Source organism: Plasmodium brasilianum, chromosome 8 (assembly GCF_023973825.1).
Source record: "Plasmodium brasilianum strain Bolivian I chromosome 8, whole genome shotgun sequence".
NCBI classification, from domain to species: domain Eukaryota; phylum Apicomplexa; class Aconoidasida; order Haemosporida; family Plasmodiidae; genus Plasmodium; species Plasmodium brasilianum.
Window position 1 is genome coordinate 1,390,627 of NC_090121.1, and position 16,874 is coordinate 1,407,500.

Below are 16,874 nucleotides of genomic sequence, written 5' to 3' on the forward strand. Positions count from 1 at the left end.
TTTTTTAGACTGGCGAAACGAGGCAGGAACAAAATAGAGTAAAGCGCATGCTCTTGAGTATATACCAAAATAAGCTGCTGTTTAAATGTTTACTCATATTAATAATAATATTGTTGGTAATAGCAAATATAGGGATTATAATATACAAGATAAAATGATTTAAATTAGTTCCGGTGCGTACATAAGTTATTAAGGATATATGATTATAAAATTATTAACACATTATCAGTTATGCGTCAGCAAGGTGAAAATTAAAGTGTTTGAATTGGACAAGACATATATTAATTAATTTGAAAGTTTGATTCATGCTTTTCACTTAGTAATTATTTTTTTACATTTTATTTAATTTCTAATTTAGTTCTAATTCATTCCTAATTTATGCATCAAAATGTGTGTACATGAAAATATTTTGTGTATGCTTATTCAATTTTTAAAATAATTTTTTGTAAAAAAGTATTAATTTTTTAAATTTTATTTTTCGGTGTTTTATTTTATTTAATTTTTTTTGTGTATGTGTGTGTGTGTATGTGTGTTCACAACAAAACTAATTTGATTATTTTGTTAATTTATACAATGGAATTATAATTCTTCGTAGTTTTCTCCTTTTTCATCTTTTGCCCGTTCATTAGTATTACTATTATTGTCATCACTGCTACTGTTACTACGATTGTTGTTATTTTCGTTTGATGGGATATCATCACCTATGCTTTTCTCCTTATCATATTCGCTGTGCATGTGATTGTATTCTTCGTTTCCCACATCTCCGTTTTTCAAGTTCTCATTTTCTTGTAAGTCATTTTTACTTTCGGTTGTAGTTACCTTTTCGTTATTTGCATTTGCACTTGTTTTTTCCTTTTCTTCATCTTTTTCGCTATCTTTTTTACCTTTATCTTTTTCCTCTTTTCTTTTTTTTTCTTCTTCTTTTAAAAAATCTTGAATACTATCTTGGTACCTAAATATATACATAATTAAACGCAGTTTGTATATGGGCGTTTCGAGTGACAGCAGGTGTTCGTAACGCTGTCCTTACAACTTTTGTTTAGATATCTTTGCATTGATAATCTTTTATTATTTCATTATTTCGTTGTTTCGTTATATTTTCATTTTATCGTTTCGTTATATTTTCATTTTATCGTTTCGTTATATTTTCATTTTATCGTTTCGTTATATTTTCATTTTATCGTTTCGTTATATTTTCATTTTATCGTTTCGTTATATTTTCATTTTATCGTTTTGTTATATTTTCATTTCATTTTTGCGCTTTACTCATTTGATTTTCTTATTTTTTCATGTTCTTACTTTTCCTTCATATCCCACCAGACCTGCATATTTGGATTTTTTTCCTTTGACAGTAGTAGTCTATCCCAAATTTCTTTTTTTTCTTTTTTTAATGTAAAGACAACTTTACCAACAGATGCAAAGTTGTACTTGGTTTCCTTCCATATTTTTTACAAGGGAGAAGAAATATAAGCGTGTGCATGCCATATGTACGTGTATATAAATGTGTACATATATGTGCATATATATATATATATATATATATATGTACATGTACATACGTATATATGCATGTAATTACATTTGCACATTGAGGATATACCCCATGAAACAAAAGTTTTCTTTGAAGTTTTACCGATTCAATTATGTTATGAAGGAGGGTAAGATCAACAATATATTTCTTTGTTATCGAATTGGAGTCGTTACTAAGGGCCGAAAAAGTAAAGATATTTTTTCTGGAAATGACTTCCTCATCTTTCACTTTTAGAGCACCTGCACAGGCAATGTTAAAAATTAAAAAAATGGTAAAAAATGGTAAAAAATGGTAAAAAATGGTAAAAAAAAAAAAAAAAAAAAAAACTGTAAAACGTAAAAAACAAGACATCAAAATATAGCGTATGAAAAATACGAATTACATGAACGTTCATGCTAAATGGCAAAAAAAAAAAAAAATAAATAAAAAATAATAATAATAAAAATAAATAAACAGAACAAAAGTAAATAAAAATTACAATACAAATTAAAGTAAAAAGCGATGCAAAAGTTGATGCAAAAATGAATATACTAATTAACGTATTAATTGATACAAAAGTGATAACCTGGTGAACTCCATCTGTGTGAAAATTTTATGTTCAGAAAAATATATTCTGGTGACTGGGCCCATTGAAAAGATGCATTCACTCTGTTAATACAGCAAGAACAGCAAGAACAACAAGAATAACAAGAATAACAAGAATAACAAGAATAACAAGAATAACAAGAATAACAAGAATAACAAGAATAACACGAATAACAAGAATAACGCGAATAACAAGAATAACACGAATGATAAGAATAACACAAATGATAAGAATAACAACGACAACAAATTTTTAACCAAATAAAATATACGTTTTACTATATGACTATGTCATATTTTATTATCATTTCTTTAATATTTAACGTGTCTATTTTTTTAATGGAGTAGGAAACCGTTAATAGTTGATCTAGTTTCTGTTTCATTGAATTTACTGCAGTTTTAACATCATTGCTGAAATCCTTTTCTTCATAAAAAAAGAAAAAAAAAAAAAAAAAAAAATTGAATTTTATTTTTATAAAATACGTATGTTACTGTTTAGATATGGATATGTTCAACATGACAATATGATTGATAATTTCTCTTCAGTGAACATAATGCTCACCATTTGCAACAGTCTTGATGACTGCACGTGCACACTTATGCGCGCATATGGGTATATGTGTATGTACATATATACGTATTTAGGTACGTGCGTATTTACATATATATATATTTACATATATATATGTATATATGCATGTATGTATGTATTCAATAATGTGCGCGCGTAAGTATGTACTATTGTATGTTTGCACATGCAGTCATATATGTGTGCCAAGTGATATATAACATTTTTCTCTATTCTCTATATTCGTCTTTTTTTTCATCTTTTTTCTAAATATTATATGAACCTTGTTTTATAGACTCGTTTATTAAATAATCTGTAATGTTAAACCAACACTTTTCTATCCCATCAACTATATCCCTTAAAAATGGAAAGCAAAAAAGGTCAAATGAATACATACGCGCAGCAGTACGTACGTATAAACAATATACATATATGTAATAAATATGTTAGTGTTACATATATACATATGCAACAGATATGCTTGTGCTACGCATAGATATACACATTTGCACATGAGTATATTTTTCATTTCCTTGTATACGAAGCTATTGCATTTTTACCCCTTGGTTACAAGGTAGTCCTTATGAGATTCGAAAAAGGCTGCTGCTAGTTGTTCATTCTGAAAATTTAATTTTGATAAGACAACATTACACAGAATAAAAACATGAATAACAAAAAAACATAAAAACATTTTCTTCCAAAGAAAATTAAATAGTTAAAAATTTTATAATAATGTTAATGAGATGTTTTGGAAGAGTGAAAAAATATACTTGAAAAATGAAAAATGAAAAAAAAAAAAAAAAAAAAAATGCAATAAAGTACGGTACAGTATAATATATCTTTCACATTTACTCAAATACTTCTAAAGTGTAGCTAAAATTGATTTTTTTTTTTTTTTTTTTTTTTGTTAATGTTTCTTGTGTATCAAGAGAATATGTACGTATTCAATCGTACGTTGTGCCATATATTTTCTTTTTGCATTTTCGTTAATGAAAAGGGCGAAGAAGTATCTATACATATATACATGGAGTATGGATTAATGACCTTTATTTTAATTTTATTTTATTTTATTTAATTTTATTTAATTTTATTTAATTTTTTTTAATAAATGTTCGTACGCAAACAGGAAGTAAAAAAAAAAAAAAAAGGAAAAAACATACACATTATTAGGCTTAAAAAAGGGAGTAAATTAAGTGTAAAATGTATATCTGAGTATCTATGAAACAATAATACATGAGCACAAAAGAATGCATAAACAAATATATATATATATATACATACATATATATACATATATATTTGTATATAAGTATGTATGTATGTATGTATGTTTATACATACCAATGACAGCACAAAACTGTGAAATGCCTTAAAATGAACCTTGAAATTTTGCTTTCATTTGGTTGTATATAGCCGTATTCGTTTTTTTGCTATTTTGTTATATGACTATTTATTTGATTATTCATTTGCCCATATACTTTACTACTTGTTTTTTTTGCTTTTTAATAATTTTGCCATTCGTGAATTTGTAAAAATTAATGAAGTAAAGCCCTTCGAATTCGTTTCATCTGTAGAGTTATTTATATTATACTTATGAAGAACATGGAATAAGCCAGTTTCTTCGTTTTTTCGTTTCTTCGTTTTTTCGATTTTTTTTTCCTTTTCTTTTTTGTTTTCTTTCTTTCTTTCTTTCTTTCTTTCGTTCTTTCTTTTTTTTTTTTTTTTTTTGTGGGCTTGTATGTGTATCATCTACATATTTTTATTTTTTATTTTATCTGTTTATTCTTTCGCATATCACTCTGTAAAAGTCTTACGTATGCATTTCATGGTTATGAGGAATGCAGACAAAGATAGAATAATTTGTTTTTCATTTGTTTTTTATTCCTTTTTCTTTTTTAAAAGTCTACAATTTGAAAAACACAAGAACACACAGCAAGTGATGTAAATATACGAATATATCCAAACACACTAACACACACTTACATAAATACATATACATGAACATACATATATACGTTCGTATGTGTAAGGGAACAATTTTCTTTATGCGCACATGTAGAAATGTAAAATGCATTGGTTGCAAATTATTGAATGATGTATAAATTTTTTTTTTTTTCTATTTTATATCTTTACTTTTACTTTTACTTTTACTTTTATTTTTATTTTATTTTTATTTTGTTTTTATTTTATTTTTATTTTATTTTTATTTTTATTTTATTTTTATTTTATTTTTGTTTTATTTTTATTTTATTTTATTTTTATTTTATTTATTTTTGTTTTTTTTGTTGATTAACAGGGGTAAAAAATAAAAAATTAAGTTCGTTGTGTAGTTCGAAGTTGCTCATGATTTTTCTGCAAATTTGCAACTGCGTTATTATAAAAAAGATAAAGATGATTTATATAAATATATACATACGTACGTATATATATACATATATATATTTAAGTACATACGTTTGTATGTTCGTATGATTGTACGCATGTGTGTATATTTGTATATTTGAAAGAATTAATAAAAAATTATGTTAATTTTTGTAGATACACGTTGTAATGAAGGGCGAACAAAAAAATGGAAAATTCTATATATATATATATATATACATACATATATACGTACATACATACATACGTACGTACATATATATACATATATGTATACGTTATATATATAATATAAAACAAAAAAAAATAGCGTAGCTGGATAAGACGTTGGAAAGATTTACATTAATCTTTGTAAAGAACAGTGCACATAAATTTTTTATTCTGATTTAACGCTGTATACAATTAAAAAAGAAAAGAAAAGAAAAGAAGAAATACTCAAAGTTGTAAGTTGTCCTGCTAACCCTTTACAGAACAACAGTAAAAACAAAAAAACAAAAAAAAAAAAAAGGCATATGCTTGTTCCATAAGGCTCTGTACTAAACGTAATTGACTTTTGTGTACTCTTTTCAAAAAAAAATAAAAATTAAAATAAGTATAAGAAGAATTAGAATAAGAATAAGAATAAGAATAAGAAGAAAAGAAAAATAAAAAAAATAACAATAACAGTAACAATAACAATAACAGTAACAATAACAATAACAATAACTTTCGAACATCCTCTTCAATTTGCTAGATTTAAAAAAAAAAAAAAAAAAAAAAGAAGGATGGATGGCAAGAAGGGGGAAAAAGGAAAATGTAAGCTTAACGAAACAAGTCTCTTATATTTTTGCATATACGTGCATATATACACATAAGCACATACACATACACATGCACATACACATACACATACACATGCACATACACATGCACATACACATACACATACACATGTACTGTGTAAATATTATGTGCGCTATTTTTCCTATTTTCCCCTTTTCTAGTTTCCCGTTATTATGAAATAAAAAATTTCCATGTACTCGTCATACATGTTTGATAATTTTGAAAAAAAAAAAAAGAAAAAAAAAGAGCAAATATAAGGTGCAAAGCAAGGTAGAGTAATAGCTCAACCGTGCACCGATGTATACAGGTATAAATGTACAGAAAGGCAAATACAGCACTAGTACAAATGTGTACATCGTATATGTATGTAAGCGCAAGTGCTCAGACACGTAAAGCCGCCGATATATGTAACAGTACGATTAACGCTTCAACATGCTGGAACTTAAGAGAAAAATTGGAAGGGGATTGTACTACAATATGGTTATTCCGAAAAATTGGAAAAAAATAGTCTTCATGTTAGTGGTGGTACCCCCTACATATTATGCGTACAACAAACGAAATAGCAAGAATGAGTTCGAGACAATAAGAAATAATGACGATATAGAAAAAATAAAAATAATGAATATTAACAACATGTTCTCATATATTCCTTTACTTATGCTTACCATTTATGATAAGTATATATATAAAAATAAAATAATGAAAAAGATTTATTTTAAATATAGAACAACAAAATGTAGTCAAGATAGTTGTAATGTTATTATAAACATGTTAAGAGGGAGTGAAACTAATTTAAAGTATGATTTTATTTCAAATGAAAAAAATTTATTTAATAAATTATATGTTTATGAGATGATATTAGAAAAAAGCATTAAGTTTGCCATCCTCTCTCCTCAATTAAGTGTCTATATACTTCAGCATTTGTCCGAATACCTTGTTAATATGAACACAAAACTGTTTAATGAAAGGGATTTTACCCCACAACATAAACAAAGGGAAAAAACAAATAAAAGAATGCTCTTTTTATACTTGTTCAGATTGGTTAGAGGCATTCCGGGGGAAAGAAGTAGTCATAAGGGAGCGAGTAGTCATAGGAAGGATAAGAACAGCACTCACAATAGGGAAATGCATATATATAACACGGATAACATTTATGAAAGGTACAGTATACATAAATTTCAACAAATGAACAGGAAAAAAGTTAGGGGCGAAAAAGTGCGTAATGGAGGAGACCGTAACAATGAGGAGGACCAGGTGAGCTTGAACTTTTTGTACCTGCTCAACCAAGCATATGATAATGTTAACAGGGTTTGTCTAAATACCAACACGAACATTTACGTTAATTTTTATATGATTAACATTTTAAAATATATCTGTTACAGAAATTATCGAAACGTGCTTACGAATGATATACATTTTGAAGAGTTATGCAGAAGAAACTCGAAAAAAAGTTTGATTGAGCATATTTATTTTTATTTCTTTAACAGAAAAAATGAGTATAAAAAGGACAGAGAAGATTTAAATGAAAAAATCCTTTTTTATCATAATCCTTATGTTACTACTATTCCTATAGAATACAACAACATTTCGAATGGTATTGATTATAGTGGGAGTAGCAACGAAAGACGTGTAACATGTAGTAACTCAGAGAAGGGGAGTGGAACCTCCACGGAAGTAGAAATAATAAACAGTTCATTTTTTAAGTGGAATCCATTCACTAGTTTGAATATGAAGAGGAAAGTGCAAATTGACAGCATGCCGGAAGAAGCGAACATGAACAAAAGTAGTGTTAGTAAGTCTTTTCCCTGTGATGGTAGGACGACAGAAAAGGCGGGTGGCTGGTGGGGCAACGGAAGACGCCAGTGGGACTTAGGAATGAGTAGTAATAGTTTCGAAAGAGGAAGAAAAAATAAAATGCAAACAGATGAAGAAGTGGAAGTAGAAGCAATGGAAGTAGAAGCAATGGAAGTAGAAGCAATGGAAGAAGAAGCAATGGAAGAAGAAGCAATGGAAGAAGAAGCAATGGAAGAAGAAGCAATGGAAGAAGAAGCAATGGAAGAAGAAGCAATGGAAGAAGAAGAAGTTAACGTGGTGGAAAACATGCAGAAAAAGCTACTGAAAGATCGAAAGAGAATTTACGAGATTAAACTCATGAACGATTTGTACCTAGTACTGTTCCTAAGGCTACTATTCGAATGCTCTGTAAAAATGTTGAGTATTAAAAAGAATTTATATCTGCTGGAAAAGAAAAAGCAGTTTGATAGAGAAAATCGAATAATATATATGAACACGGCAGATGCGATAAACAACTTGAAGGGAAATTATTTAAAAAGAATGCGCATGACAGAGGGCAAAAGGAGGCACAGCCTTTTCTTTCGCCCCTACGGAAGATCAAAATGGGGATGTATTAGCGATATTAGCGTTAGCGGTGGTGGTAGAAGTAGTAGCGGTGGTGGTAGAAGTAGTAGCGGTGGTGGTAGAAGTAGTAGCGGGGGTGGTAGTAGTGACAGTGGAACGGCCTGCTTAACTGCAAAAGATGCATTCGTATTTTTGAAATATGTGAAGAAGGGTAATGGTACATGCGAAATGATGAAGTGCTCAGCAAATGGCAGTGATGCTTATTCTGCTCTGTTTTACCCGAATGAAGAGGATTTCAAAAAAGGAATAGAAACGAGGGGTACAATAGGTAGACCCTATATGAGTGTTAGTAGCGAAGGAAAGATTAAATTCCTTCTCTCGTCGTATGTACATAAATTATTAAGGAAAAAAAATGAATGGATTAATATGTTCATTTCAGAATGGAAAAGAATACTTGATAAACATATACAAAAAGTACATAGTTATGTAGATGATAAGGTACACAAAATAAAAAAAAAAATTAATTATTTAATCTTTAATATGGATGAGGCTTTAATAAATGTATACCATAACATAATTCATGAAAAGAATATAAATAAAATCAAAATACACTTGAACAATTGTAAAGAAAAAGATATTGATCTAAAAAAATTTGAAGACATATACTCATCCATGGTTACTAACTTGAATAACATTCTTTCATTTGTCTATGCATGTGATCATCAGAAAGGGGCTTACAAAATTTTAAATCTATATCAAAATAATATATTCTATGAATACAATTACTTGAATGAATACCAGAACAGCTTTTATAAAAACCACGTAAAGAAATACTTGTGCTACTTTGAAGATAATTTTTTATTCCATTTGTATGGAAGTGGAGTTGGGAATAACGTGGAAGACACACCAGGGATTACCACTGCACTTGCTGCTACACCAGATGGGAACGTTCTCCCAGGGTTCAGCACGAACGATCGAAGTAGCTACAAAAACATAGAGCATGTTTTCCACTACTGCAAGAATGACATACACCTGTTGCTGTTTCTATACTGCCAACGTATTAGAAATTGCTTTTACATATTTACATATATATATAAAAAATACAATTTAAAAAAAAATTATGGTTTGAAGTATATGTTTTATAAACTACATTTTTTTATTTTATCGAATAAAAGGTCTTCGATCTTTTTGGGAGATTTCCCATATCTTGTTTCTAATAACAATCTTTTTACAGCCTTTTCTTTTTTTTATTTTTTATGTTCATATGTATATTTCTTATGTTTCCTAGTTCATCAAACCACTACTTTTTATCCTTGCATCAATTACTTTAACGTATTTGCTCAACGGGGTATGTATATCTACCTGTACAAATTATGCAGCAACGTTAGGAACCTCCACAGTTAAGCACTAGCGCACACATGCACGGTGAATGAACGCAAATACACGCGAGTATAAGCGAGTAGAAGTGAGTAGAAGCGAGTAGAAGCTAGTAGAAGTGAGTAGAAGCGAGTAGAAGCTAGTAGAAGTGAGTAGAAGCGAGTAGAAGCTAGTAGAAGTGAGTAGAATCGAGTAGAAGCTAGTATAAGTGAGTAGAAGCGAATAGGTGCGACTCAGATTTGTATCGTATCGCATCTTGCTGCGAAGGGGGATGGCACAAAATAAAATAAATCGAAACAAATTAAAATATAATAAAATGAAAAATATTAAAATAAAAAATAATATAACGAAACAAATTAAAGTGCAATAAAAAGAAATGGAAACTAGTCGATGCACTTCGAACCATAGCCGAGTCAAACTTTCGCGTTACATTGCGGGCATGCTTCTAACTTCTCGGGTATGTCCTTATCACCTATAAATAGAGTTAAAGGTGTACATATATATATATATATATACACATGAGATAACTTCTAAACGTGTTTAACTAGACTAAAAATAAAATGTGGGTATATAATAATGCTTCCTACTTGTATTGAAAATGTGGTAATTACAATTGGCGCACTTGAATTTAAAATGCTTCTCTACAGGGGAAAAAAAAAAAAAAAAAAAAGGAGTCTAACTATGCATACGTGCAGTATGCGAAGACTACTCTACAACTCTATAATATAAAAATGCAAGTTATGGGGAAAAAAAAAGAAAAAATTGGGCGCAAAAATAGGCATTACACAACAAATGTAGTGTGCTCCCCCGTACGTGCAGTAATGCGTACCCATACACTTGTTTACATAACCATGCATATATATACACATGTACACGCGTATGTACGCACGCATCTACGCTTTGCACATTTTACTTCTTCGATGAGTGGGCTCAGTCACTATGTTCGCTGCGTTTTCTACTTTATCTTGTGTAGCTCTCTCTGGAATGTCCTTGTGAAATATAGAGTTGTCAATGTGAGGAGCAACAACTAGCTTATAGTTGTATTTTAGAACATCTAATACCGTTTTTTCATTTTTGTTTATAGGATACCTTTCATTAATAATGTCATACTGATACTTGAATTTTAAGTATTCCATTTTTTGAAGATAATATAAAACTTTTATTCGTAGCCTTTCGTACAGTATATCATTCGTTAAATTTATATCCTCTTCATTTGTGCTTATTTTTTTAAGCTTAAAATTTGTTATTTCGTTTGTAGATGATGTCGTTTTATCTGGATTTTTTTTTTTTTCTTTTACTATCGTTGTAGGTGCTATTGATGCTTCTGTTTCATTTGCATTTTCATCAAGTTTTATACTTTCCATAAATTTTTTAAAATTCATATCTGCCTGTTCTATGAACTCATTTTTAATATCTTCAATCGACATGTTTTTCTCTCTTGTACATTTCTCTATGTACTCGTCTATGTTCTTTTGCACAGCTTTAACTCGGTCCCTATCCTCATCCCCATAAGGATCATCATCCTGGTCAGCATACTTATCGTCATACTGATCCCCATACTGGTCTTCATACTGGTTATCATACTTGTTATCCTCGTAAGGTTTACCACATCTATCATCATCGTAGCTGCTGGCCTTTTTCCTTCTATTTCTAAAGCTGTATTCATTTTCGTCAAAATAGTACAGTTCTTGATCTGTATCGATGAATCGAATAATCGAATCATTAAAGGACTGTAACTCTTCGTATGTTTTTCTTAATTCTTTTAAATTTTCATTGTCATCAACATTAACATCAGTGTTATCATCAATTGAAACATTAACTACATTACTTTCTTTATGCCCCTCCATGGATGATGAATTAACATATCCTCTAATGATATCCTTGCTCCCTTTACTCTTTTCTATCTCTATGCTTTTTTCAAAAAGTTTTAATAAATCTTTATAATCGTAACTAAAATATAACTCCTCATCTTTTACATGCAGTTCAATTTTATTCATTGCATCTTTTATATCATACTTTATTTTTTTTTTTTTACAAAAAAGACTATATCTGTCAAGCTGCCTTCTCACCAGCTCATTTACACACTCTTCGTATATTCTTCCTGCGGCGATGAAAAAGGAAAAGAAAAAAAAAATTGGTCAACGAGATGAATAAGAGGAGTGTATGCATGTGGGGTACGTGATGTAGAAAGAAGGGAGGTACATTATTTTAGAGACTCCACCCATACGTGCATATTGAGAGTAATCATACTCTCCTCACATTCTACTAAATGAAGCAAAATAGTACTGCATTATGATTAGCAAAACTTGGGAAGATTCTTGCAATCATTTTTTTTTTTTTTTTTTTTTTTTTTGCTAACGTATGCCGCATGGTCTATTCATCTTTTTTTTTTTTTTTTTTTTTTTTTGCTAACATATGCCACATAGTCTATTCATTTTTTTTTTATCAGGTTGCACATGAACATACTGTTCTAACTTGATTAGAACAACAATGTGCAAACAGCTTGAGTTACTGACTTTTTATGTTTTGTATCGTTTCCATTAGTTTCTGCTTGCTTTTGAAAAAGTCGATAATGTGCACCATCGAAAAAAGCTGTAAATGAAACGAGGGCAGGAAAAGTGAGCAGCGAAACGCCTAGTCATTTTTGTTTAAAGTTTAGAATTTTAATTTGATGCATAATTTTTTATTTTTAATTTAAAGTTTCCATTTTGTATTTTCCATTTTTATTGTTTCCCCTTGCGAAATAAAGCATTTCGAGGTGATACATTTTTTAAACAAAAAAAAAAAAAAAAAAAAAAAATTACTTCTATGTCTTCATCTTTTAAAAGAAAAAAGTGTAAGGCTAGAAAACTCTCTGCCTCTTTTGGTTCCTTAACATGTTCGCCTATATCGTTTAGAATGGAGCATATCTGCAGTAGAGTGGGGGAAAATAGAGGTACGCACGTAAATTCACATGCATGCATACGTATATTTAAGTATACGTATATGCAAACATACACACGCATGTGCTCATGACCAAGAGGAACGGCTTCCACCCGAAGTGTAGCATTACCAGCGCTTTGTCTACATCGAAGTGCTTAACCAGATAAGATATACTGTTTATAATCTTGAACGTAATACGTGAAAATACTGCGTGCTGCAAAATCTTTTTCATGTTTTCTTTTTCTAATTCTTTCTTCTCCTCGTTCTGTACAATTTGTTTGATTGCTGCTAAATCATTGATATTCGAGATTATGCTCTGCAAAAATTTCTAGAAAAAAAAAAAAAAAAAAAAATACAAAGCCGAAATCAAAACATATGTGCGCATAAGAGCAATTAAACATATACGAATGTGAATAGACATTTGGATGACCAGGCTACACACTCGTTTGTCATCCGCCTTGCACGCAAGGCGAGTGATCTCCCGTGTGTGTGAGGCTCGGTACTCATCTAACCTCATCTTCGTCGTTTTTCAAATAACTAAAAAAATGCAATCCCCTTTTTAGCTTGTCAAAAAGAAAGAGGTTGTTATATGCTTTTCTAAAAGAGGTATTGTTAAAAGTTGTTCTCTTGTTTATTTTTTTTAGCTTTATGCGAGGACAAAAAGATTTATTATTTCTTACATTGTTAAGAAACAACTGTTTATTATTTATTAGACAAACAGAATTTAATTTACCAAATAGGATAATGCACAAAAGAACGACATTAACATTTCTAAAATACATCTTAGAAATGACATAACACACTGATGAGTTTTACGAGCATTAAAATGAGCAACAAATAAAACGATTAAGCATTGAAGCGGTGAAAGATTCAAGCATTGAAACGGTGAAACAATGAAGTAGTGATGCAATGAAGCAGTCGTAAAAACGAACAAATGGAATGCCATGTCAAAACAAGAACTACTCAGAGTTTACAAATCTACTGAAAAAAAAAAAAAAATAAATAAATAAAAAAAGGGAATCTCCTTTTTTGCTTCCGTATTCTCATTTTCTCATGATACTCTTATATTTTTATCCAAACGCTTTATTTCCTCGTTTTTACGGATCTACTGACCAAATAAAAAGAAATTACACATTCTTCACTGCTTTGCATTCTTGAATTTATTTTTTCTTTTATGCGTGTTGTAAATTTGTTTGTAAGGGTTCTATTTTGCTTCGTTATATTGTGTTATATTATATCATGTAACAATTTTTTTTTTTTTTTTTTTTTTTTTTTCTGCGCTATATTTGTAGTCTCCAAATTCGCGCACTACGAATTTACTGATTTTTTCTTATCTCCCGTTATATCTTACGTTATTTTATTATATTGTATTATATTGTATTATATTGTATTATATTATATTATATTATATTATATTGTATTATATTGTATTATATTATATTGTATTATATTATATTATATTTTGTTTTATTTATTTATCTATTTATCTATTTATTTATTTTTTTTTTTTTTTTTTTTTGTTCTTTTCCATTTTGTGCTTTACCCCCTTTTCACAAGCACTACTTTTTAGACTCATGCCATAATAATGTTGAACATCTTAACCTTTGTATTGTTTTACACCTTATTAAATGATAACATTATAACAAATAATAAACTACCTCATTCGATTTATTCATATGTTATACATAATAACAGGAATGTTGCTTTTTTTAAAAGCAAGCACAGAAAAGCATACGTTAAAAAAAAGACTATAAACTATGAAGATGGTATTAATGAAAAGAAGCATCAAAAAAAAAAAAAAAGTCCATGTGAACAAATTTATAGGAATGTTTCATCGATAGCAGCCTGTTGTAAATGAAACTCCTTTCAGTGCTCATCTGTTCATCCCGCACATGGAGCTTACATTTTTGTTTCATCGTTTTGTTATCACATTATATATTTTATTATTTTGTTATCCATTCCGCTATTTACTCTGTTATTTTGTTATATATTTTATATTATATGTATATGTATATACATATATATATATATATATATATATATATATTATATATATATTTTTTTTACTTTTCCGTCCCTTCTTGCCTCCTCCAGTTGTCACACAGAAAGACATTTCTCACATCAATACAATGGCGTTAGCTCTACTGGAGTTTAAAGTACACATAATTTGCATTTCCTTTTGTGCGCAATGAGCAACTAGTTGACGTTTTTCGCTCGTTACGTGTGCATTAATGTATATATATATATATATAAGTATGTGTATGTGTATGTATGCATGTGTATGTATGTATGTGTATGTATGTATGTGTATGTATGTATGTGTATGTATGTATGTGTATGTATGTATGTGTATGTATGTGCATGTATATGTATATGCGTGTGTGTGTTTGCATGAATGTACATGTAAATAAGTCTGCCAGCGCGTAATTATTTCTCAATTTTTTTAAAACCCCTTTTGAAGAAATTACATAACAACTTAATGGTGCCGGAGAATTACATCCTTAAGTCAGAAGACAATGAAAGTAAACGAACTTTTGAGAAATGCAAAAAATGGTTAAGGGAATACTTGAGCTCGTGCTCCATTTTGCATTCAGCATTTTCCATATCATTTGTATTTTCTTTTTTCCTCCTCTCTTTTTAGACTTAAAAAATTATAAACTGTGGAAAAAGTTGCAAGACATTAAAAATGAAAAGAGTGACAAAAAAAAGAAATACATTTATCTTGTTTTGAAGAAGATGGATTTCCCTCTAAATACTATATTTAGTAACTAGCTAGCCATTTTTTTTTTTTTTTGTGTGTGCATGTGTGTATGTGCATGTATATGTGTGTGCACCTTACCTGTTCAGGTAAAATAAACAACTTTGTATCATTGCTCCGTTGTAATTTTCTTGACACAGGTAAAGAAGAAATAGAAAATTTCGAAACTGACGATGTGGAGATTACAACAATGTCCCATTTATCAAGTATGTAGTAAATAAATATCGTAGTAAAAAGAGGAGTGCTTATAAACAGAAAAGGTGGTAACGTGCATGTATATATATGTATATATATATATATATACATATGCGTAAGCATACGTAAAAACATACATAATAACATGCGTAACAACACACACGTGCGGATGTAGTAAATACTTAGTAAAAACGCACATACAAACATGGGTGCAATTTTTGCTTAATCATTTCAACTTCGCGCAGCTGAGGAAAACGTACATTTCGATTTTGACGAGAGACAGGAGGTCCGCAAGGAATTATTCTCGCCTTATATCAAAAAGGCAAAAGGTTATTGCTTGTTCATAATTTTTGTTTTATTATAATTAATGTGATTTGATATAAAATAATTTGCTGTAATTTAATTTAGCACAACATAATTTAGCACAACATAATTTAGCACAACATAATTTAGCACAACATAATTTAGCACAACATAATTTAGCATAATATAATTTAGCATAATATAATTTAGCATAATATAATGTAGTGTAATTTAAAGCCATTTAAAATAATTTGGTTTATTTTATTTTATTTTATTTATTTTTTTTTTTTCGCTATTGTTTTGTTAGATAAAAAAGGTGAAAATGTAAAGGATTTTCTAGCCTTATATAAGTTCATACCGAAAATAAGTGAACAGGTTTGTCACAAGAGAAAGAGAAAAAAAAAAAAAAAAAAAAAAGAGAGGAACAATTTGACGGTCCATTTAATTAGGGAAAATACGCGTTTGTGTGTATTTATTCATCTGTTCGTTCATTTGTTTATGCATTTTTTTTTTGTTTTTTTTTCCTTTTTTGTGTTTACCCTCCCGCAACAGAGTGAACTACCTCCATACTCCAACAGAAGTGTTCGAAAGAAAGGAATTTTAAAATATATTTTAGAAGACTTAAAAAAAGACGAGATATTTAACTCGCATTACAACTACTACTATGACAATATCTACAATAATGTAAATGATGATGACATAAATGACTACTTTAAGCTCGTTATGAAGTTCAGACGATCCAACGAAAGTTATGATTTTTTTGTTAACAGAAGAAGATCCTTTTTTAGTGGTACCTTTTCAGCATGTTCTTTTTTTTTTTTTTTTTTTTTTTTTATAGCATTGTCGTTCTTCTGTGTTCATCTGTTTATCCGCGTGTATAACTGCTAATGCATCCCCTTGTACGCTTTCTAATGCATCCACTCGTACACTTGCTAATATATCCACTCGTACACCTACTAATACATGCTTACACCTATGCATGTCTCTTATCTTTTAGAAGAAAATAGGAAAGAGAAGAAGTTTTTCCTGTATACTCGAAAGGAAATCGAAGGAGCACACTCCTACGACTTTGA

General features: G+C 29.3%; 3 protein-coding genes and 1 pseudogene across 4 annotated transcripts in view; 2 read left to right on the plus strand and 2 right to left on the minus strand.

Moving 5' to 3' along the window:
* Positions 1 to 579: 579 nt before the first annotated feature.
* Positions 580 to 3,375, minus strand: MKS88_002462 (annotated as a pseudogene). Its single transcript has 7 exons — positions 3,245 to 3,375; positions 2,968 to 3,041; positions 2,396 to 2,540; positions 2,097 to 2,179; positions 1,634 to 1,770; positions 1,300 to 1,436; positions 583 to 952 (listed from the first exon to the last, which is right to left on the minus strand). Coding segments are annotated over exons 1-7 (1,077 nt in total).
* Positions 3,376 to 6,320: 2,945 nt separating this feature from the next.
* MKS88_002463 (uncharacterized protein) lies at positions 6,321 to 9,657 on the plus strand (the record flags this gene model as incomplete). Its single annotated transcript, XM_067215474.1, has 2 exons — positions 6,321 to 9,303; positions 9,626 to 9,657. 2 exons carry the CDS (start codon positions 6,321 to 6,323, stop codon positions 9,655 to 9,657), a joined length of 3,015 nt encoding a protein of 1,004 aa, XP_067073897.1.
* A 165-nt stretch (positions 9,658 to 9,822) lies between these two features.
* MKS88_002464 (uncharacterized protein) lies at positions 9,823 to 13,327 on the minus strand (the record flags this gene model as incomplete). Its single annotated transcript, XM_067215475.1, has 8 exons — positions 9,823 to 9,882; positions 10,043 to 10,095; positions 10,211 to 10,264; positions 10,537 to 11,724; positions 12,140 to 12,215; positions 12,428 to 12,532; positions 12,676 to 12,861; positions 13,058 to 13,327. 8 exons carry the CDS (start codon positions 13,325 to 13,327, stop codon positions 9,823 to 9,825), a joined length of 1,992 nt encoding a protein of 663 aa, XP_067073898.1.
* An 803-nt stretch (positions 13,328 to 14,130) lies between these two features.
* The window catches only part of MKS88_002465 (uncharacterized protein), a gene marked incomplete at both ends in the record, with an annotated part of 5,053 nt that continues 2,309 nt past the window's right edge, over positions 14,131 to 16,874 (plus strand). Inside the window, 9 exons of the mRNA XM_067215476.1 lie at positions 14,131 to 14,395; positions 14,640 to 14,701; positions 15,007 to 15,067; positions 15,187 to 15,309; positions 15,444 to 15,509; positions 15,744 to 15,827; positions 16,109 to 16,176; positions 16,354 to 16,591; positions 16,799 to 16,874. The exon at positions 16,799 to 16,874 is cut by the window's right edge and continues 6 nt beyond it. Coding sequence (XP_067073899.1) covers positions 14,131 to 14,395; positions 14,640 to 14,701; positions 15,007 to 15,067; positions 15,187 to 15,309; positions 15,444 to 15,509; positions 15,744 to 15,827; positions 16,109 to 16,176; positions 16,354 to 16,591; positions 16,799 to 16,874 — 1,043 coding nt within the window. The remainder of the gene's footprint in view (positions 14,396 to 14,639; positions 14,702 to 15,006; positions 15,068 to 15,186; positions 15,310 to 15,443; positions 15,510 to 15,743; positions 15,828 to 16,108; positions 16,177 to 16,353; positions 16,592 to 16,798) is intronic.